Source organism: Argopecten irradians, chromosome 3, assembly GCF_041381155.1.
Source record: "Argopecten irradians isolate NY chromosome 3, Ai_NY, whole genome shotgun sequence".
Taxonomy (NCBI): domain Eukaryota; kingdom Metazoa; phylum Mollusca; class Bivalvia; order Pectinida; family Pectinidae; genus Argopecten; species Argopecten irradians.
Genome location: NC_091136.1, coordinates 11620058 through 11645128, shown reverse-complemented (window position 1 = coordinate 11645128; position 25071 = coordinate 11620058). Strand labels below are relative to the sequence as shown.

At 33.8% G+C, this 25071-nt stretch overlaps 1 protein-coding gene across 1 annotated transcript in view; it reads right to left on the bottom strand.

Annotated features, from left to right (window-relative positions):
* Nucleotides 1-23929, bottom strand: part of LOC138317552 (uncharacterized) — a 30559-nt gene extending 6630 nt beyond the window's left edge. The window contains exons 1-10 of the mRNA XM_069259304.1: nt 23603-23929; nt 20205-21368; nt 4069-4131; nt 3630-3761; nt 2781-2912; nt 2446-2574; nt 1966-2094; nt 1533-1661; nt 1295-1423; nt 331-459 (exon numbers count right to left, since the gene is read on the bottom strand). Of these exons, the coding sequence (XP_069115405.1) occupies nt 331-459; nt 1295-1423; nt 1533-1661; nt 1966-2094; nt 2446-2574; nt 2781-2912; nt 3630-3761; nt 4069-4131; nt 20205-21321 (2089 nt within the window). The 5' untranslated portion in view covers nt 21322-21368; nt 23603-23929. The remainder of the gene's footprint in view (nt 1-330; nt 460-1294; nt 1424-1532; nt 1662-1965; nt 2095-2445; nt 2575-2780; nt 2913-3629; nt 3762-4068; nt 4132-20204; nt 21369-23602) is intronic.
* Between the last annotated feature and the right edge of the window lie 1142 nt (nt 23930-25071).

Below are 25071 nucleotides of genomic sequence, written 5' to 3'. Positions count from 1 at the left end.
ATCAAATTAGAACGAGTACTACCAATCATGTCGACGGGATTATGGAATTGCAAAGAATACAACAGTTTTCTGTGTGGTAAACTTCATGGAAGTCGCAGCTTCATGTCTGTCTCTGTCAGTAACGACGGTTTTTCGTTGCGTAATGTTAAGTCTATAAAATAGTAGTTGGTTTTTCAAATAAGCTCGATTTACATAGATACAGCGACAGGTTGACACGTTTTTAGCATACTAGGCACGCATGAAATTCACTCATTAGGAAATAGATTAGAAATTAGAAATTTTCCACATATCACAATGAGACACACTCTCCTTTAGTCTGACCAAACTTACCGTGGGCGGCTATGTTACTAAGTATCCAGCAGCCGTATTCCTGTAATGCCTCCTCATTGGGGAACCTCTCTAGAGTTGTCGCTATAGTGTTTATACCATCGACTTTGCAAACGTTCACGCAAGACTCCTCTAAAATAATATTGGGGACATATCATTTAAAACTTAATAAACATTAAAATAGCAAATATCAGTCAAGCTGATGACTTATTCAACAAATATCTATCTTAATAAAAATCAATATGGTGCTCCGTGGAAAATTGATCTTGTTTCCTAGATACACAAACACGTTATGGACATAAATCTATGTAGGCCCATCGCACAATTTGTACCTTTAGTATGACGTAACTGACTTAAATCCTAAGGACTGTTTCTCAATCACGTAATGCAGATAGCAACAGTATCAACCCCACAATCATTTTATTTGTTAATGATAAATCATATTTATCCTCATGAACTGTTTATCTTTATGAGTAAGACATATAGCTACACCAGGTAAACCTATGGGGATTTAAGACATTGGTAGTTTAATCTCTAGGAATTTAAATGTAGTTAGAGATAATGTGACTCAAGTACATGCTATGTACAAATCATGTTGCATTATATCTGCTTAGATAAGGATAAAGTAAGACCATATCTACGTAACTCGATCAGAATTGTGCAGTAGTCCGCCAATAAATGATCGTATACCATAGTTGGGGATATGACGCTTTATCGACGACATTGAAAAGTAGTGCAAACTCATATTCCAATGATGTAACAAACGACATTTGTTTTGTGACAAAACCTAAATATTTTGTTACGGTAGTTAAGTATTTGCAACTACTATTCAAAATGAAAATATTCAACATCCAGCAGTAAAAATGTGAAATTTTTAATCGCAAATAGGGTGTAAAATTCTTTGTAAGATTAAATTTTAAAGAAATTAAGATGGACAATGGGTAGACATCAGTTAATGTATATATACCAAATTTGGTAAGGCATGCTAGGGCCCAGCATCCACATTCCTGTAGTGTATCAACTTCAGGTGCCGATGCCATGGCAACTAAAACTGCTTCCACCGCGCCAGCGTTAACAACATCCATGCAAATTTCGTCTGGAAAGAAACAGATGTGAAATATATAACCCAATCGCCGGATAGTGAAATGCTAAATGTCAATGTCAACAACAAGGTTCATTCACTTTTCACAATATTCGCTAATTACCGTGGGCAGAAAAACAGCCGAGTGCACGACAGCCGTTCTCCAACACTTCGGCATTTCTCGGGAAAATTCGGAGAGCTTCTATGATGCAGTGGACCCCACCGACAAACATGATGGATTGTGCAACGTCAACTGAAAAATAAATAGATATATAAATAATTATTTGAAAAATTTATATTCACTGCACCTTGAAAGGGCAAAACACTATTTTCTTTTTAAAATATGGAGACTTTAAAACCAGACATCAGTTTCACAATCTGGAAAAATGGAACTTGGAACTACAAACTACAACGAAATTGAGATTAGTAGTTCCGTTCGACGGAATACTCAGTGATATATAGATATTCCGTCATTCCGTCAAATTGAAAAAAAAATTCATATGAACAACTATAACTTTCCAATTTTAACATAATTATGATAAATATTTGTTACTCACCTTTATTGACAAGATTGCCAAGAATAAAACAGCAAAGCCTGGCTACGTTGTAATCATTTCTTTGGCATGACATCTTTGCAAGGATTTCGGAATGACCAGCTTTGCTGACAATTTCTTCTGAAAGTTCCTCTGTAACAAGAAACCCAGGTTTTGTTAGGGGATGCAATTAAATGAACGAATATATGAACACTAATAAACAAAGTCGAAATATCTAAAATTAAGTAGTTCTACTTTGTAAAATATTGTGGTAAGGGAATTTGTATTACCCTCCAAGCCTATCGATATATTCTAAGTATTTGAATTTTTTTTGTTTGAGTTTTATGACTCATCGACATTTAAGGTCATTTATGGCCAAAGCGTTTGAAGAACAAAGTATATGTAGAAAACAGACCTTGATACTTCCGCAGCAGAATATGAATAAGAAAATATGTGGGTTAAAACTATGAAGGTTTCGAAAAAAATCTGTCTATGTTTATTTACCTGTGAGTGAGATGTTACCGAGAATTTCCAGGACAAATATTAATAATGGAGTGTTGTCTCCGTGGGTGTGTACCACCTGTAGTAGGATAGTGGTCCCGTTTTCTCGACACATTTGTACACAACTAGCCTCTGTAAAAGACGGAACATATTGACACAACAAGTGCAAAGAATGATAATAATACGTTAACGCAACTTCATTTGTGAACGTACTCGGCAGGTGGAGGACACCCGGATTTACCCCAAAGAAAAAACACCCAACTCTAGCTACTGTCTACATTAAATTGGAACAAACGTGTTTAAATTCTATTATAAATGCTAACATTTTCCATGCTTACCTGAATTTGCAGACAAAGCAACAAGTGTTTTGCAAGCAGCAAGGAGGAGTTCCGTTTTGTCCATAAACTTAGACATGGCTGTCATTATAAAGGATATAGCTTCCTGTTTCTTTATCAAAACTTCGATGTCATCTGTAATTGTACACATAAAAATAAAGTTCGTATTATTCTGAGAATTATTCGATACAAACCCTAACACAAGCAACCCTATTTAGAAGTTTAGATAAAAAGCGCTATAAATGAACTTCCCTAGACAAACACCCCAAATGTCCCATAGACACTGATAGGGACAAACCGTAATAAACATCAAAATATGTCGTATACTTGCTACGGTATTAGGTATTGCTACAGTATTTCAAAATATCATATTGTCAAATGATCAAATTATATGTAAATGCTAATTTTTATGTTGCCGTCACGGAGTAATGGCAAGAGTATACCACTCTTCCATGACACTGTTTATAAGATAGTGTAGCTATAACTTATCGTGATCGAACAATTATTCAATTTTGATTGTTACGAGCATGTTCATTGGCTTAAAATTTACTTTATCAGCCCATAAAGGAAAAAAATGGCGTGGCCGTTTGTAACGTTGCTTCTGATTGGCTGAGATGACGGCGTAATGATTTCATAGACAAAAGAGTCCCAAAATGAATTTTGAATATTAAAGAGATTATCTTTAGTAAATTGAATTATAAGGATTAATTTATATAGATTTTTTATGTTATGGAGATATAACACACAAATCTGAGTGTACTCTCATAATAAACCGCTTCGCTCCATAACATAAAAAATCTATTCAAGTTAATCCTTAAATAAACACGATACGAACAGTAAAACTGTACTGACCATCATCAGCGAACCTGGCCATGTCTACACAGGCCTCTATTTGTCTCTGGTAGTTGTCAGGTTGTGACTTCATAGTATTAATGACGTCACTGATTGACAGGCGTCTCATACCATTGTTGTTGGATATTTCGTCTGAAAAATAAAATATAAAATGATATACCGTTACAAAAAATAATATTAAGAAACCATCCTAATAGTATAATGAACAGAATAACCAAGAAAAAAGGGAGAAAATATAAAACTTTAACACCCATATAGTATCCCATTTGGGGGCAGAATAGATGTTAACACAAAACATCAAAAGCAAGTACCGAAAGTTATACTTCATGCTTTCGAAAAAAAAAACATAAAAATCCGTGATCAACCAAAATTATGATTATGAATTTATTGTAATTACTCTTGGAACATTGGATGAGCAAGGATTTTTTCATTTACTTACTTTGCGGAGCCATTTTCTCTTTTAATCGTCGTTTTCCAGTATCCAATGAATTGGAATCGTCAACTGAAATTAAATATAAAATCTTAATTAATAAATATTTGAGGTCGTAAAAAATCATGTAATATATGGCTGGAATAAAACAAAAATAATAAAAATTATCGTGATATTGATATTACCTCAGATAGTATTCCTGTGTTACCTTCACACTAAAATCTTTGGATTTGTCTGTGTCAAATATCTGGGTATCTATACAATTTTGTAATTGACGTCATACATAGCGCATCGCAATGTACCGTGCTATTCTATGTTTTATTTTAGGAAAGGTTGAAAACCTGTTTAGAAGCGTTATCACATTGTCATGAGAAGCATGTATAAAAATTTTGCTACGTGTACACTTCTCTCTTTTTCTGTAAAAACTCAGATAAAAAGTGCATTTGTCAGAACATACCGACTAGACCCGAAATAAATTATATGTTATCTTGTCTTTTTAATCACGCCAAATGAAATATAACGGTGATTTTTTTTCAATGTAATGCATTATAATCTAATTATGTTATGTCGATGAGCTAATCATGTATAGTCAGGAAGTCTTTTTAAATGAGGTTAGCTCCGAAATAAAATGGGTGAACTCTACGTTAAAGTCCTCCCCTCTTGTCCCTGTATCTGCGACCTTAAACGACTGGATTTTATCCTATCTTCCACATTTAATTACCACTGTTTACGTTGCGTTTTCTTAGTTCTAACTCGATGCAAAAAATGCCTAGTTATTAGTTATTGAAATGATATATTAAATGCTTGTTTTGCTGCTAATAACCTCCAAAGTATTGCATTAATTCTTTGGAATCTAATATCAGACATTGCCGACACAATTTTGTGCACCAGCAGGTAATAAATGTAGAAAAGGTAAGTTCTAGAATCTCATATCACATATAGCTCGCTTTGATATTAGATTTTTATCCGACTGATCTGGTAAATCTAGGTCCAGATACTCTAAATTAACATACACTCTGGCCTTAATACCCAGTAAAGTGAATTTTAAGCACAATGATCTAAGTTTAGAATTTATTAGACAAAATATTTATATCAAAAGTCTTTCACAGATAAAGATGGTACTTTATATTGTTATATTGCCTAAAGCTTATATACATAAATAAAAATGGAACATTAAAGAAGTATTTGTGTTTAGTTCTATAAATTCTGCAGGTACTTAGTATGGTTGTATAATGTTGTTACAAAATATCCCAAATTACACTTAATGCAGCTACGTATATAATTTGCAATCTATGAATGTATGAATATGCTGAATTTAACTTAAATTGCTGAAAGTAAGCACTTAATGACCCTTGGAACGGCACGTAACTGGGAGTTTGAATTTCGCAGGTACAAAAAAGAGGATTTATATAGGTACATGCAACTTGCTTTATTTAGTAATAATTCAATTTTGCTTGTTGCGGGCATTTTCATTGGCTTCAATATTTACTTTATCAACCCATAAAGGAAAAAATGGCGTCGCCGTTTGCGACGTTGCTTCTGATTGGCTGAGATGACGGCGTTATGACTGCATATACAAAATAGTCCCAAAATGAATTTCTAGAATTGAAGAATTACCTTTAATAAATTGAATTATAAGGATTAATTTGAATATATTTTTTATGTTATGGAGATATAAAACAAAAACCTGCGTGTACTCTCATCATAAACCGCTTCGCGGTTTATTTAGAGTACACTCAGATTTTTTGTGTTATATCTCCATAACATTAAAAATCTATTAAAGTTAATCCTTAATAGATGATCCATTCATTGCGATACACTGTATCTAATTACAATATAACTAACATATATAACCTACATGTACTCAATACATGGCTTTTTTGAAGTAATAAATATAGATGTAATCACTCATACAAATTTAGCTGATGTATATGAATTTATATCAATATACAAAAGGCGACCTTTATGATTTATATCAATATACAAAAGGCGACCTTTATTAAGTATTTAGAGCAAGACTTTGCACTGCGTTAGATAATGAGGAAATCTAGATCCCGTTCAAAGAAAACCATTCATGATGTATTCAAGTATAACTGTATGAAATACACATGTATCGTCCTGTCTATAATACATGTATATTTACGGAATGAATGTTATGCTTAAAATGATAGTACAATAAATGCATTTACTAAATAAGCACATGAACTGGTAATCTGTTACATTAGTATGTAAAGCAGGTTGGTCATAAATTCACAGATTACTGAGTGTCAGAGCAGACAAAAAGCTCAGGTGTAATACCTAGCATATCTCTCTGTGCTCTCTTGTAGTTTTCAAATATTTATAATTGAAACAAACTGGTTTAAAATTAGAAGAACTTTTAACCCTAGATAACATTAAACGGGTAAGCTCCTAAAGCCAGTGCTTTATGTTAGAGCCGTGTCTTTAAACAGCTGAGACTAGCCATTATCTCTACAGATCAAATACATGGAGCACAACACTAATAAACTACACGGAATATTACAGGTACAGATGTGTTTGGATAAATAGGTATGAACTTTTATATTGTTGGAGCTTAAGTGGGAACGCGTGATATGAAATGATTCACAAGACTTCCCATACCAGCCAATCTACTGACTAAAGCATCTTTAATAATAACAGAACGAAAAAATCGTTAAAAGGTAAAGTTGGGATGTAAACATATAGGTAAACAAATATTACTTTGATCATTTTCTACAGGACCAGTAAAATGGTATCCGAGTATTCGAACTATATAAACGCCCATACACTGGGTAAATTGGTGAATGCTAGCGAAACACCTCGTACCTCGGAAATCGAGGAACACTTTACGAATCTCTTTATTCGGAATTGAAGTAATACACACAAACAAACAAAAATATAAAGAATAACAAAAACAATCCCAACATTTTGTTTGGTTTGAAGAACAATAAAACAAATTATCTCCAGTCCTTAACAAATAAAAAGGATTGCATTTTTACAGTATCCTGACAACACACACGAAGACAGGATGGGAGATATAAGTACAATTATGTCTGAACACATAGTCGTGTACCTGTAATTACATAACAACAATTCCTACCAACCCTTAAATGTTTGGTACATTACCCAGCAGGATAGATAGAATGCTCTCTTTACACCAGAATAATTGGTTGTTATTCAGAAATTACAAAGCGATTTTACAGAATCACAGAGCCTCGGAAAAATAATTACAAGCGTGTTACAAATATTAAAAAAATGCATTCACATCATGATCGTTTGGGTGTTTTAGAGTCACCTCTATCACGTAGGCGTCTTGTTGATGTTAAAAAACACTTAGATACACAGCAGAGCTTTACAATGGTGCCAGAATTATTATCATACAATCGCTTAATTTGACGTCGATTCCAACAAGTCTCATATTTATTACAACTATACATTGCATTGAGTGTTTTGCCAAATATTTAATAAGTATTTATTGTGTTCATTTGAATAACCTTATAAACATCACTCGGCTCGGAAATGCGCATATGAACAAATTATGTCTACAGTTCTTCTTAGATTATTAGTAACTGTAATCCTTTGTTTGTATTCAAAGAATAATATGATGCATGCAATTATGTGTGTTAAAATACTTGTCGATATAAAATAGTTAAAATCAAATACTGGTGTTTTGGAATCATTGTTTAAAAGAATGTTTGCTGGAGAATCGCATAGAACGATAATAAATATTCCTGTTAATAAGCGTCCCTGACCGAATCTAAGTTTTCTTGGGTTAGTTATAGAAAACAGAATACCGGGTATCAAAATTATGAAATACTACAACAAATCTTTGTACACCACCATCTATATTTAGAAGGCTAACGATAAACATATCAACAATGGTGAGTATATATTCCAATAATACATTTTGGTAATGTGATTGCCAACATATATCACGGAAATGTGATTCAACGCGTGAATTTAAAAAAATGACATTTTCTATTTTGTGAGTTTGTACCGTCGGTTTTCATGTTTTCCTCATTTTTTTTAATAACATTACATCTCACGTAGTCATAATAGCTCTAAAATTCTAAGTATGTATTCGTGAATCTTTTATTACAAGAATATTGCAGATAATACTCACTGTAAAAACTATATCGTAGAGAAGCAAGTCCCCGTGTCGGTATATGAATAGGATAGATGTCACATGCTCAGACTGTAGAGAATACCCACCCTGCTAGTAAATACTTGTAAATATACACTTGTGCACATGTGGGCGTGTCATGTTTGCTATCGCTATACCAACGCTGGGTGGGCGTGGCTATATTAATAATACTTTGTGACTGTATCTATATTCAGAAATTTATGCAAAAGTATTTAAAGTATTTCTGCCTTCGTCGATCGATGAAGTCGTATGTCTGCATGATTAATTGTTCTGTGTAATATTCTAATTAATTTAAATGAATAAAAACAGAGCATACGATGAGATAAATATATGTTATGTGCGGACACAAATAGCAACCTAACTCAAAATAGACATGTTGATTGTTAACATCAGGTAGATTGATGTCTACATTACAGTAGTTATCCTAAGTAACCATGTATTACCGTACCTGCAGCAGATTGTTTGAATGTATTGTACAGAGAATAAATAATGCAGATAGCGAAAACAGGAAATAAGAATCAAACTGTTTTCAACGAAATATCTTTTTGTGTTTTAGTGCACAGTACATTGTATCTATTGTATGGCACAACATTGTAGTGGTATATTATTTTGTTGTTACCTTAGTTACATTTTGTGTACAAACAATATCAGAGACATATTACTGAACGCTTGAAAATATGAAAAAATGAAATTATATATTAATGTATCTATTGGATATTGGACTGATAGCAATAACATTTATAACATTAAGTTAATATTTGACGATGACATATTATGAACAATTGCATGTATATTTTGTAAATGTGATACATATTTTATGTGTGTCCGGTATGTACTCTGGAGGCTTTGAATACTGAATAACTAATTGAATGATTGATTTGCATTTTTGTTCATCATGTTTATATTTTATCAATGCTGTTCTCCCCTTTTTCTTTTTACATCGATATTTTCATTTCCTGTACGAGTCAGGAAATGCATACACAGTACATGTACATCGACCTGTTTATCTAACGTGTTTAAGGTGATATATATCAATCTCAAATTATCAAAATAGAAAAGTTAAATGGCTCAGTGAGTCTGAAGCAGGCCGTCACAACCCACCCGGTCACATTCAAATGATACCGGGCAAACCAGTCGTCCCACTCATTTTATGCTGAATGCTAAGCAACAGAAACTACCACTTTCAACGGTCATGGTGAGTCTCAGTCTCAGATGACAGGTGAGCGCTCAACTAAAGGCTAAAAGTGAGGTTGTGTCAAGGAAGACGTTAGCAAGAAAAAATGAGATTAACAGCACCCTACCTGTATGTTAAGCTCCTTATACCAGGTCGACACACACGTTCTCTATGTATTTATGAATGGCTGTTACTGACTATATATATGTACGTCCCAATCGGAAAACATTGATATTAACATTTATATTACAAACATTAATGTTTCATATAGTATTTAGTAAATGTATATTATACCCTATATCTAGGTAGTAATACTTCAACACATGAACGTATTGACATACATTAGTATAATAAATGTATATTGGAATCCAAAAAAATGGCTATATAGATGCATCAAATTAACTGCTTAATAACTTGAATAACTTAAAATATCTAATTTTGGAAAGAGGTTAATTCATTGATTTATTTTCATTTATCTAATTTGTTACTCCATTGAGCTAAACCTAAACTGATAGAACATTCATCTAGCATACCACATCTAAATTCGATTAAACGATGAAATATGTTCGTCCTCACTTTAGCTTTCGTTTCCCTCCCCCGCATATCTTAAAAGAATGATTCCCCTCAAAGCCGATACGTCTATCATAGATAGATATATATAGATACCGAAGTATTTGTACAATTCATGGGATTTTTATGATTTCACCGACATCTTGCAGTAAGTACAAACAAGCTCACATCAAACGTAACAGTTCTATGTGAGACAGTATAGAAGTATATATTTACCTAAATCGTATGTAAAGGAGCCTTGCGATGACTTAACATATCAAACATTTACTTAATGTACCTTTGCTATATCGCAAAGGCAACAACAGTGCTCATTATGTGAATAGTCATCATCCAAACATCAACTGCTAAATGCACAACGTACCTTTAACAATTATGTACATATAGCAGTTAAATATAAACTTTATTTATTTTACATCGATTACGAAACAAGTTATACAACTTATGTAAATCACTCTCGATGGCTCGGATGTAAGCGCGCAAGGGATATTAGTATGGGAGGAAACCGGAGTGCCCGGAGAAAACCCATGGAAAGGGTAGGTGACCCCTAACCTTTTCACGTCCGTGCCGGGAATCGAACCTCGGCCGGCTAGGTGAAAGGCGAGTTATAACAACACTAATGACCGTTAGCCTCTTTATATTATAATATTTAATTTCTAGGAGTGCTTTCTTTCGTTTTCTGACTTTTCAAATGTTGTCGTGTATAGAAATATTAGTTGCTGGTAATTTTTACCAATTTCACATTTATCATATACAATAAAGTCTTAAGTTCTGCAGCATGTGTGAAAACAAGAAAGATTTCATGTGATACATTGTTATATTTGATATCACTCCAATGTATTCGAGTCAGGGGTTAAATCACACATTTCCGAAAATCAATCCTAAACTATCATTATCCGCCGATCATCATTTGTCACAAGTTTGTAACGTAAATACAAACTGTGGAAAGCACGTTTAGTAAAACAGTGGAGCAAGAGTACATATGTATAATATAAGTGTTCCAGTTTTAGAACGTTGTGATGTCATTTATTGTTTGTCCCAACTGAATGCGACCAAAAGTAGTCAGATTGTCTACAAATATGGTCTATTTTTATCCTTAATTTCCTGATATAAACAGTCTATCAACAATATCCATTTAATAATGTGTGGAATTTTACTAACGAATTAAAAGTATAATTTTATACCGTCGTCTATGAATTTTCTGAAGTGATAAGACTCCCTCATACTTAATCACATGAAAATAAAAATTCGCAGTCCAAATCAATCAAACCAAATTAGTTTTTATATAAGGATATGCGATCTAGTGATGTTATCAATCTCCGTTAAGAGTAAATAAATAAAAATCATACTAAGTAATCTACCGCCAGAACGCCATCTAAAAACTAGGACGTTTGAAATATACCCTAGGGGTTACTATTGAAGATAGCATTTATATCTATATATATATCTACATAAACATCCATATAGGTATGTCCAACATCGGTTGTCTAAATTTATAAGCTATGGAATCATCCTATACAATATATGCTTATAAATACAAGGCTGGCATAACTTATAAATGAATGTATACACACGTTAGCTATATATAAGAAGCCAGAATTACTTACCGGCCGTATGTGTACGTATAGTTAATTTACAATTGTTTACTATTCGGCATGTCTTATGTTGTGTTAAACTTACTGAATTCATTACTGAACGTTATACCAGGACATACTCTGTCTGGTTTTTTTCCCCTTCACAGTGAACCACAGCCTAGGCATCAAAGGTATTAGAAGGTAGGCCCGACATATTTTTATGAAAATATATAATGAATAGATATGCAATTTTGACGAATGATTGATTGGTTAAATTTTAGTCGACGGAGTGAAATGGATAACCTGCATACTGATGTAATACAAATTATAGTTTACGATGATTAACTATTGCTCAATGCATAAACGGGCAACATACTTCAGTACATCAATACAGCATTTATGGATGATAAAATACACAATACCACATCAATATTACATTGAAATACCTTTTACCAATGACTTGAAATCATGTAATCGTTAGCTCTGTATTGCAGTTTTGTTTGTTATAATATGCGTGACTATAAAAACAAAAACATGCGTTTGAAAGGCGAAAAAACAAAGGTGTAGATAGTCTGATTGTCTCCTACGTTTTGTGCTTTTACGTGTATTTTTCCTAGTAAAAGCGAACATTAGATTTTGGTTTTCACAAGTGAGCATGCAAAAATAGCACAATGATCCAGCATAAGAATCCAACATCATTTTATCCGAAATGAACTGAAATTATTTTGTAGAAGACGTTTTAACATCAGTCGCAAAAGTCTGAAAACTATCCGAGACTGCAATGCCAATTCAAATACATATTAACAGAAAATAATGTTATACAACATATATCGGAAATACTAATATATAAACATATATAACGAAATCAACACCAACACATACATTTCACGATACCCAGAGATTCTTACATAAATAATTAATATACATTCGTCAATAAGATGAAACACCTACCGTTACCGTTTATGTAGTTTAGACGCGTTATATAATTCACGACGTCGTTTCCGATATATATCCGCGTGCAATGTCGCGCCTGTTCACTCATCGTTGATGTCCTTGCTCATAGAACTAGTCGGAAACAGTATTCTGAAAGTTTACTATAATCACACTAATCCTCTTACTAATCTAAACAAATGCTATATCGAAGTAAGAATGTCACGTGGTCAACAGGGATTATTAAGCAGCCAATTATATCCTATATTGTCGATCTGTCCAGCATCCACCTGCTCTGTATCCACTCAGTCAAGAGGTAATCAATTGCAACATTGCCTATCGCATGTCAATGTTGAAGGTCACCTCTGTCGCCGGCTATTATTGTCTAAATTCTACGTCCGTATCATCGGTCTTTCACAAACTTGTCTTTTCTCTGCCCAGAGCTCAACATCCTAAATAACGTTCAATAATAATACGAGGAATAATGAATGACAGATTTTCCAAAACACAGTGTTTCATTTTTTGTTATCTTTTTACCCTAATAACTCAATGAACACTTCTGGTATATTTTTGTACCGTTATCAAGGCATAGTGCCGAATTCTATAACGATGCTACACACTTTGTCTCGAACAAATTATAAACACAACACGTTTCGAGGGTCGTCTATTAATAATCGAGCAATAAATCTCATTGCCGCTATAACAATTAGTGGCAAGTGCTTCATCATATACAGATAGCAGACATACCGTAAGGTATTAGTTCAACCAAGACGTTCCGTACAAAGTTTTTTTTTGTTATCTGAATCTGTCTATTTCAAGCGTTGGAACTTTTTATACTTAGTTTTTATCAATGTATTGATTATTGCCATAGTGTGGTTTTTTGTTTAATTAAATTAACGTCCTAATAATAGCCAGGGTCAATAAGGACAGCCTCCTATGAATGCGATGTGAAGCATGTATGTAGTTTAGTAGTGTGTATTGAGAGACTCCGGTATATTAGTGTTCTGTCTTCGTGTATAGTGGAACTCAGAGTTTTCTCCTTTGTATTATTGGATTTGTTCATTTTATTCATACGCACACCATATATATATATAATATATATATATTGAACCAAGTTGTAAATTTTGAACCAAGTTGTCTTTAAAACTCAAAAGTAAAATTAAGTTTACTGTTATCAAACTGTTTGATACTAAGTTTTGCGATATGCAACATTGTGCACTAGTTTCTCATATGTTCAAGTCAAATCTATTTTATCCAAAACTGTTTTTTTTATAAAAATAAAATGTACCATCTGTGTTTTAGGTCTTAAATGTCTATGACTCATCCTGTTATTTTAGATGCAGTAATTATTTATTTTCTATTTTGATCTTTAAATCTAATGCGATACTTTAAATGATCTTAGTAGTCGATGTGCCTTAAAATTCAAACAAACAATCAAATAAATGTATGTTACTGTGTCCTATCTATCCGTCGCATTATACTGACAACAGGCGAAGCAGTCGTCCCGCTTCCTTAATGCTGAGCACTGATCAGAACAAACATAACCACTTTTATAGACTTTGGTGTGTCTCGGCCAGGGGACAGAACCCAGAGCCTACCTCATGGGGGCGAACGGTCAAAAAAGGCCAAATGTAAGACGATGTCAAGGGAGATGTAAGATAAGTTCCTATCAGTCGACCTTTGCAATAGAACCATCCGGTAAAATTCTAACGCCCTACCTGTAAGACAGTAATGAAATTGAGTGATTTATTTTATCAAAGTGTCTAAACCGCTGCATATCGTAAAGTGCCACTGGCGCCATTTTTGTATTTTAAATTTGTAGAAAGTTTTGGGATGCCAAGGTATCTGAAGGCAACACATTATCAACGTGAGAATATAGGTGACAGCTTACATGTACTTTGTCTTGTGGACAAGTAGTAAACACAACAATTACGATGTCATAAATAGAAACTGAAACCCACACGTGATAAGTAGGATTCGGGATATGACTATCTAATAGTACATACAAATTGGTCTATTATAATGTGGTTTACGGACATTTGAATGTATATTATGTCTGAATTTGTTATTCTGGTTGTTTTATAAGATATCAAAATAGTATGGTACATGACTTGTTTACTGAAACCAACACAAAAATACATGTTTGAACTATTTTAAATCACCGGAGCACGTGTCTCCAGAAAACACCTGATTCTCGATAGGTAGGAATTATTGTCAATAAATCTAACACAACCACGATAACGAAGCATTCTCTCTTCCCATTCCTTTTATATGAATATAATACTTTACTTTTGTACTTTTGTTTTCGCTGGAAACACCATCTTTTAAATATACTTTTAAGTATTTGTAGGAATTGCATTTCTTAAGAATTGTTATTACGTATGTGTATCACATGTGAAGCCATACATGTACATAAGTGTCTTCACATCTGACACACAAATGTAAAATGTATGATGTGATATTAGCTTTTCTCGAGGTTAATTGTCTACCCAAAACAGCATTGATCGTAAAATATATGACTGGATTACTTCATCAGACCCGAATGAATGGTATCAATTCGAGGTCTTCTATTAAAACTCTGCATTGATTTTGAAATAAATATTTTTGTTCTTTCTAATTTTATAAGTTCACATTTTACAAAGCACCACAATTCACAACCAACCGATTTAAGACAACACAGATTCACCTCATAACACATCGCACTTGAGCTTATCACGAGTACGTCCCGTTCTAAACGTATCATTTAACACTATAAGAACATGTGGTTTGTCGATAACTAAAAGGAGAAAGTTTTCCCAACATCATTTCGTTTCTTATATTTTAGTGTAGAACAAATAGAGTGAAGAAGACAAGTGTTACTCTTTTATTCACATACATAAAACATACTTGGTACACACTTACGTCATCAGCATGTGTTGGTATATTGATTCTTAATCTACAAAAAAGCGCACCACAATGCCATCTATCAATACTATCTTACAAATTAGAAGGAATTTATATTTTGACAAATACTCTTACAGTAAAACCCCCTGCCTCCATTCCAATCCATCTGTAATTACAACCATTACTCCTCGATAACAGTGTTTGTTATATCTGCATCTGTTTTAATATATGTAATGAGTTTGAAGTTATACTGATATAATTATATTCTTTCATACCTACAAGTGTAATACTGGCTGGTCCAGGGCAATACACTCATGTCGGCTGAGGCTGTATTGCATGGCTACCCATGCAATAAAGCCTCGTGACGTCACGGCGTCAACAAAATCTCTATTTCCTCGGTAAAATTTAAACATTTTTTTTCACAAATATGACTGGTTTTACTATAAAAGATGCACACAATGAAATTTGTGTTGAAAATATCACACAATTTTTCATGTATGGAAAATTGACTTCCAGTCGTGGATTTCTTCGAATTTATTTCAAAATGGCGGGATATTATAGTTGTAAAATTGCAATAAAACGTCGAGGTATGAAAGAAAAATACTCTTTCATAAGTGGCTATGAAGGATAGGGATATTCTACCCTCGGGATCACAAAATGTTGCAAAACCCTCGGCAAGCCTCGGGTTTTACTACATTTTGTGACCCTCTGGTAGAATATCCCTATCCTTCATATCCACATATGAAAGAGTCTTATAATATTACATTTCAAATTAACCAATAAATGTACCTTCATATTTCTTGACGGAAACGAGATAGTTTGCAAGAGTTATTAGAATTGTTGTTTATTTGAACTCGAATAGAATGATGTTAGATCCTCTACAGAAGGAATAGAGAGTAAAGATATGTCTGATCTCCACGGAAATATAACCAAAGACGTACAGGCTGAATGTAAGATACATGCATACGAGGACAAGTTTAGTTTATAGGAGATAAGATTGTACGAGTTAGCTCCCTTGACTCAGGGTATTGACCCTAAAGGATGGCTATACGTGAGACAAAATTACAAATGATTTCACTGATTCAAATAATTGATATTATCGGTTCGCATTAATTGTGTCGACATTCATCGACAGTATTCAAGCTTAAAACACCGATTAATATAAATGAGTGATAACTACAATTTATTTTAATCGGAGATGATATCTCCAATAAACCAATGCCATTATGGATAGCAATGCTTCCGTAGATACTATAAATATAAGGTCACTTAAATGTGCCAAATGAGGGATTATATTTTTTGTTTTGTTCCTTACATTGATTAAATAGTGTTTGTTTGAAGCCTCCATTATGTTGTGTCTGTATATAATAGGGGTTCACCTGCTAAAAAGTCACTCTAGAAAATGAACAAAATGGAGGCATATTTGTTGTTATTCACGATTTTTTTTATTTATAAAAGTACGTAGCTAATATGATAAATGACATTTAGTTTTTGTATGCAGCTTTTAGGATCAATCATTGTTATGTTTTGATAATCGTTTATGAATATGATATAGCGAATTGATAAAAATATACATTCTATATATATATATATACAAAAACTTGCAGCGACTCCTCAGTTTTAATTAGTCGGTAGGTTTGTTAATTATATTATGCTTCAGTCCAATCAACATCTAAGATATATTGCAAGTGGAGAGTATGTGTGTTTTAGATATACAAGAGTATGTTAATGTTTTGTCTTTTTGTCACAGGGTTATCTCTAATAAGCATAGTGTCAACAAAACAACACACCAGGTTACACCTTACTCATAACGAACATGAGCGTAAAAGCAGGAGGAGAATTCAACATAGTTACGTGTCTATCGTACAGCAGCAGCGAGGTGATGTAGGACACATAGCATGTAGAAAAAATATCAAAACAAGATCCCAGATTTAGTCGCCTTTCACAATTGCAATAAAGTCAAAAGTTACTGTACACATTTGCAGACAATCAAAGCTTAATGGTTGGTCTACTACCTGCATGATGAGCACTGAGCAGGGAAAGAAACCTGCGTTGTGAGATTCTCTTTTACAAATGATCGGGAACAAAGCAAATATATAGAATTAAATACAAAATGTAAATAGTTTTGTCGGCTTTATGTTCCCATGCAACATGTATGTGGTTTTCGAACGGTATGTTTGTTTTTTCATGCTTTTTTAATTTAATTGTCCGTTCCAATAGTTTAGATGTTTATTTTATTGTAACGAGAAACATGTATGTCAAGACTACCCCGTAAAGTCCTTATCACTCCCAAGTAGGCGAAATATCCGACAGGCTTGGTGTAAACACGCCGGTGTGAAGTTAGGTTATTAATCATGCTATTATGTCTTTGGTATTGAGATAAATAACTCCTGGTGTACATAAACAGGTAGTTATCTCCCTTAGTAATCCCTATGTACACCATGTCTGGATGTAATTCGGGACTGTTGTCATCTTTGAATTGGTTGACAAGGCTTACGTCCTGTTATCAGGTAAGGCAATTCAAAGACGGCATCATCTGAATGTTTGTGTGATCGTTTGTATGTTTTAGGATACAGTGGTATATTCGTTCTGTGTCTACTAAGAAATACTATATATATTCAATTAAATTGTATTTGTATGTTTCAATTATGGTTTATGTCTATTGCAGTGCGTTATGAACATGTTTAAAACTACTTCACAGCATTTATATCTGACAAGAGAAGAGCATAATAGCATTGAATTTTCTTCTTCTAAATATTCATTGTTTGTTCAGATGAACACGGCATGATGATCAAGACCGTCTCGGCCTATTAGAGATCGGATAGGCTGGTAATTTATAGACACGCCCCCGTATGTGTTAATTTCATTACATATCTCATCTCAGTGTTAAAGTAGACATATCATTAAACTATAACGATAATAACAAGTAATGATTGTAATGAAGAACAATTACAGATGTCCCTCAAACTTCGTTTCGGGGAACATAACTACCCCTTTAAGAAGTGCCCGAATGATACATAGCCATACCAATAGGACATTGTATTCAGGTATCTCTGTACCACACACGAATTTACGGTAAATCGTCAACATGTGACAGGTTGTCTACGGTAACATGCTGAATACACATTGGTCATCCATCTTTGTCTACTGCTAATAAAAAGTAGATATATGTTGGAGCTGTCAATCTGTACATGTCTAGACTATCATTCAAATCTTCTATAGAACTCTACATGTAATGCATCTTAATACACAATGCATAGGCACCATGATGGATTATATTCTTGTCAAGAAACAAAATGGAGGAACAGTGCAAGATTAATGATACCCTATTTGTATGCTCAATTTTTTCCCCATGAACTTAAATTGCCATGTCTTTAAATATCTCAATTAGGTTCACAGGACTTTTGCAATGGTGATTTAACTTATGATGTTTTAAATGCTTTGTATAAAACTTTTAAGATATTTTTATCGGGTTTTCCCCACCAGAAGGTAGTCCGGATAATAGAACAACAATCGATAAACCTAAGTCTGAGAAGTCAGATTATTTTTAGAAATCATATGTATTTATCACAAACGCCTATCGCTAGAGAACAGGAAATGACGTCAGATATTTCGACCAAAGTATGGAACAACGTCACCTTCCTTGTATTATCTGACAAGTAGATAAAGACACAATGGTAGGAAAAGGTATAAATGACAGGTGTCTTTAAAGCTGATAACGTATATAAATAGACGCTTTTTAAGTAACTACGAGTTTAGTGAGTATCTGTTTATAAATAGTAATATCACATCATTGAAAAATGGCTCATGATTATAAAGTCTGTATAATTTGTATTTCAAATACAAAAACACTGAATACGTAGGTTTAGGTACTTATTTAGGTAAAATATATTATCTACATTGGAATATGATTTTAGCACAGAAATGCTGAATTATAGTTTATCTTAATTATAATATAATTGCATACACTATATGCGTTTAATTTGTAATTAAAAGATTTCAAATTAGTCGAGGGAATGTTGTTTACTCCTATCGTCATTTTCACAATCCATATGTAATGCTGTTAAAAGTAGCATAAGTGTCACGGTGTGTTATTTACCTTTACCTGGACAATGTTTATATTTTGCAGATTGCCGGAACGTGTTTCGCGTATGAGCTGTTATTTCCGTTTTCTTATACACATGCATATCTTGCGTCATATTACACGAACATACCGCCGTCTCCTAAAACACGCACCTCGCACTTCACACATTCTACATTCTACATAAATAGGAAGCAGACCTTACATGGTCTTACCATTACTATAAATAGGACGTTGATTAATCAAACAAACGACCAAACGTTATATTAAACATAGCGTATACGTGGTATAGGTAAAGACTCATTTTGACTTATCAGGCATCATGGTCTATTAAAAGTTAAGGCCAGTTAAAAACGGCCTCCCTTGTATGCAATGTGTTGCATGTGAGTGTCCATGTTTTGGGAGGCTGTAGTACATTTGTGTTCTATCTCGTAGAAATAGTGGGGACTTTAAAATAGCACAACTTCTACTATCACATTATACCGACAACGAACACAACCAATTGTCCAAGTACATTTATGCGGAGCGATAAGCAGGGGCAGACACTTCTATTGATACAGACTATGACGTGTCTCGGCCAGGAGACAGAACCCAGAGTCATCTGCACTGGAACAAAGTCTAGAGATGGACAAGCATATCACGTCTCCGCTCTATCGACAACATACCTTATTATGTATGGCAAAATGTTTTCTAAATTTAAGGGATCTAATGTCCCATTTGTTTCTATCATAACTTAGACTCACTATTTTGCATATCATTATTCTAATTTTGTCAGAATTGGCAGGGAATACTTACCTTCACTTTCCCTTAATCCTTGCCCGTACTTTTCATCCGTTGAAGATGTTAGAACCTCGGTCTTTTTCCTTGACCTGAGAATGACAACAGGATCTCGCGTTCCTAGCAGATCCTGAAGAGCAGTTTGAACGTCCTCTAGATATGTAAACCTGACCGCTTCTGATTCACCCCGAATTTCTTGGATAGGTATGTTCAATTTAACATCAACTTTTTTCCAACGGGCTGAAGCATCTTTCATAAGATTCAAAATCCCCTGTTGATCTTTATTCGATTCTAGTACCTCAGGAGTATGGCTTGTCCTTCGATTAAAATCACTTTCTGCCACACTGTTATCTCGTTTTAGAAACTGAGGCACAACAAAACTGGCACGGCGAAGTGATGGCCCAGAATTGCGGTCATACGAACATTTTCTGCTACTAGCCACAGATGTTTTACGGGACTCCAGCGATTCCACTGAATCACGACTTTCTCTCTGTCTGCTGAAAGACATCATCGAATTTCTCCTCATTGTCATCCGCTCACTCCCATCGTGGTTGTCCCGTTTTACATTAAATTCACGTGGAAGGTTTTCCAGCAATCCACACGTTTTCCTCCGTTCTGTTGACGAGACAATACTACATCCAGTATATCCATTGCTGTACGAAGATTCTTTTGAGATTAGATTGACGTCTTCCATTTCTTCCGTTTCGGATATAACCGCGCAATTGTCATGCAACAATTTCATACGATCCATGTCGTCCAAATTAAAAAGTTCTGATTTAAAGTTGGTGTCCTGACTATCTGGCAAGGACAGATTTACTTTATAATCGGACTTTAGACCTGATTTTTCGGTATTTACTAACTCTCCCGTATGAGAACCAGCGACAGATCGGCTAGCATTTTGTTTTAGACTGTCGACACGCTCGCCTACAAAGGTATGATTCAAAGAATCGACATCCAATACATCAGAACCCTGTTCTTGATAAACCTGTATCCGCTGTGTGAATTCCTCCTCACTAGGTGTTTTGGCCCGGCCCTGGACAGAAATTTGATATCCCGTAGCGACATTCGTCATGTCTTTCTGACTGAGTCCGGATGACGTATACGGACTGTCATGAATGTATGGTCTGGAGTCCATAGCTACCACGTCACAGCTTTACTATGATAATCCGGCGTGGTCCTTAGCTGTCAATTATCAAAAGAGCAGTGTGTTAAATTAGACAACATTGTTATAGTGTCTCGTAAACATTACACCAGATTAAAAGTCTAATGCTTTATAAGGCTAAAATAGCTGCACATATCTAGACGTTTGATATACATGTAGTAGGGTTTCTGATTCATACCTAAATGTGTCTATAGTATATCGGCGCAAATTGATAAAAAAATCTTATTTCAAAACAGCTATGATTGAATTATTAACAAAATATTGTGACTGTAGGCTATACAACCCCCTATCTAAAAAAATATATAGAAAACAAATTTAAAAAAAAAACATTACACACTAGTAATTTCGTGATTGAGTAATTGTGTTTGTAGATATACATTTCTAAAAAAATACATTTATTATCCTTACTGATAACTGCAAAAGTATAGCTTATAAATCGGAGGCGACATACATACATATGTGATGACTTAAGGCTCAACCCTTTGGTTTTTGCTTCCAAATCTATCTAACATTTACGGAAACAGATTATGCCATATCGCCAACTAAAACGTACCTCTTAGCATATAACTCTTAAAACTATTTTTGATATTTTAAAGAAATCAAACAAATGTTACAAGAGACTTTAAAGCTATACAATCGCCTATCGAGCATTGCATTCATTACCCTATTTTCTATCAAAATAGTACTAAGTCAGACGTAAATTATCATATAAGCACATATAATTCAATTTTGCTTGTTACGAGTAATTTCATTGGCTTGAAAATTTACTTTATCAGCCCATAAAGGAAAAAATGTCGTGGCCGTTTGTAACGTTGCTTCTGATTGGCTGAGATGACGGCGTAATGATTTCATAGACAAAAGAGTCCCAAAATGAATTTTGAATATTGAAGAGATTATCTTTAGTAAATTGAATTATAAGGATTAATTTGAATATATTTTTTTATGTTATGGAGATATAACACAAAAATCTGAGTGTACTCTCATCATAAACCGCTTCGCGGTTTATTTAGAGTACACTCAGATTTTTGTGTTATATCTCCATAACATAAAAAATCTATTCAAGTTAATCCTTAAATAACTAATTCGGGGAAAAAGGGATGATACATTGTGTAAATAGACTTTTTCTTCCACTTTATATATATTCTAAATGAAATGCATTTTTTTACATTTAATCGTTTACATACAAACAATAAAATCATGAATAAAACGTTTTATATCTTAACAATATTTCAACATACCTGTATATTATACTCGCTAAGCCAGTTTCAAAATGATAAAACAACCAAGGTTCTTCTACCCTTATATCATGAAGATACTTGAACGTTTTATAAAGGCCAAAAGATCATGATGGAGAGGATGTGACGTCACGATGTCGCCCCAGGAGGCAATGAAGTACTATCTTACGAAAGATATTAGTTTGGTTTGTTTTATTATATTAAAGTCCTATTAACAGCAAGGGTCATGGTCTTAGAACTTTAGTCAGTTAGCAATACAAGTGTATTGAACCCCAGACTTACAAATATTGTTTCGGTAAGAGCGGTGAGGTAATATTTAAAACTTTATATTTACAACACACGTGACACACTAAAATAGAAAATATTTTTCAATAGAATCGTAACTATGAATCAATTTGATCAAGTTATAAATATTAATGTGATCAAATAGGGATAAAATCAAAATGACTAATATTTAAATATATTTGGACCTATGTTACGGGTAACGTCACTTACAATTTGTTGTTGAAATTAACACAGAAATTAAAGTTGTTTAATCCCATATAAAATAAAACAAAGAAATAAAGGAACACATAACGGTTATTTCATGGTACAATAAATGAGTCTGGCTGTTCACTTAGATATACCTCCGTTATCTTTTATTATGGATATGCATATGCATTTTTTCCTTGGTTCAGTTCATGCGCGAATAGTTTTTTTTAAATAAGATAATGTAGGTATTTGCTACGCAAAAAAAGACTAATAGACTACATTTTTGACAAATTTTACCAGATACCGCAGCCTCTTAAAGCATACCCCCGCACGCTGCAACATATTACACATTATAGAAACTGTCCTTAAACGGCACTCACTGTCAACAGGATGTAAATCCTTAAACCACAACAAACCAAACCAGAGAAACTGTACCGTAACCTAAAATCTTTGGACAATTGGTGCCTTTGCAGTCGTAATAACATCGAAAACGACTGCATTTACGTATGTTGGGAAGGTTAATAGTATATTTTTTGTCACATACTTACAGCGAAACTTCATCAATCCTGCTGACATGAGAAGTGACACATTTGTTGTCTGATGAAAAGTAACTATTTCTGTATATTTATCTCAAGATGAAAATTGTTCAATAAAGAAAAAAATGAAGTTTGCAAAGGTAAAAAACACTGGCGAAATAAGACGAAAGAAAATGTCAGAGTGAGTATGGTCGGAGCAGTTATATCACAGCGGACAGTCACGAAACGTTTTATCACATCAAAGTGAAACTTGGAGTTGTGTATGCTCGTTAAATCATTACGATCACAACAGACCACCGAGAAACACCACTTCAGAAGATTTATCACAGTAGAGCGAGATGTGGGGTTGAGTATCACACTTATATAGTAAGGTAAGATCATACTACACAATGAAGAGTAATAGAAGGACAATAAACTATGACAGAATGACACTATAGGTATCAGTATCCTTGTCAAAGGAATCGTTTCTATGTGATAGCTGCCTGATCTGTCGCTCAAGATAGATATAATTTATGTAGATATACAAAAAAGTATGTACGTATGTTAATCGCTCACATATCCTGTTCATATAGTCGAAATATATTGTTGAACCCGAGCGAAGTATGTAACGTAATTATAAATTATACGACAAGTGTAAAATTGACCAAACAATTGCGATAACACTGTCATATTAAATGTATTTTGCATAACTCGTAAATAAAACATTATCGAATGTAAGATTTCATAATCGACATAGCTTTACATATTCAAATGATTCCAATACAATACCGTTTTACCAGGACAAAAACTTACGTGTGAAAATAGTCTTAAATCTGAATCCTTTTCCTATCCATGTAAAAATAAATTTGTTTTAAAATTATAGATGTTTAATCTTGTGAAATTTATATTGTAAGGTTTTCAATTTTCTAATATCTATTCAAAGGAATATATAACACATATTTACATCATGAATTAATAAACATTTTTATTGATACCAAAGAATCACTGCATAAAACTGAGGTGTTTCAATTGCTTGTACTACCTTCCCTTATATCCGTTGGTCCTTGTAGTGTGCCAGCGTTATCTCCCTTCAAACCAACATAACAGCATTCCTTAATTGACCGTACAAAGTAAATATATGGGTGGTTGTCGACTTCAATGTTTTCCAGAGATACAATGCACATAGTTTTAAATCGTTAACACAATGGCCAAGAACGGATTCTTCAAAACCGATAACAAAATGACAGTAATGTATATGAACAGATCGGACCGATACTGGTTTGACGACGCGATCCATAAGACGCTCGTATTATAATCAGGTAGTGTTATGGAATCGATGTAAGTGTTCTGTAATCGATTGCTGTCTTCCACAGGTGAGGAGTTTCCTTCATGGTTGCAAATGGCAATTTAATTTAAGATAGAATCTTTATTTTTCTTCCTAACTGACTTTTACCTTCGTTAATACCGCCTCACTTCTGGACTGGAGTTGAAATTAAAACAGC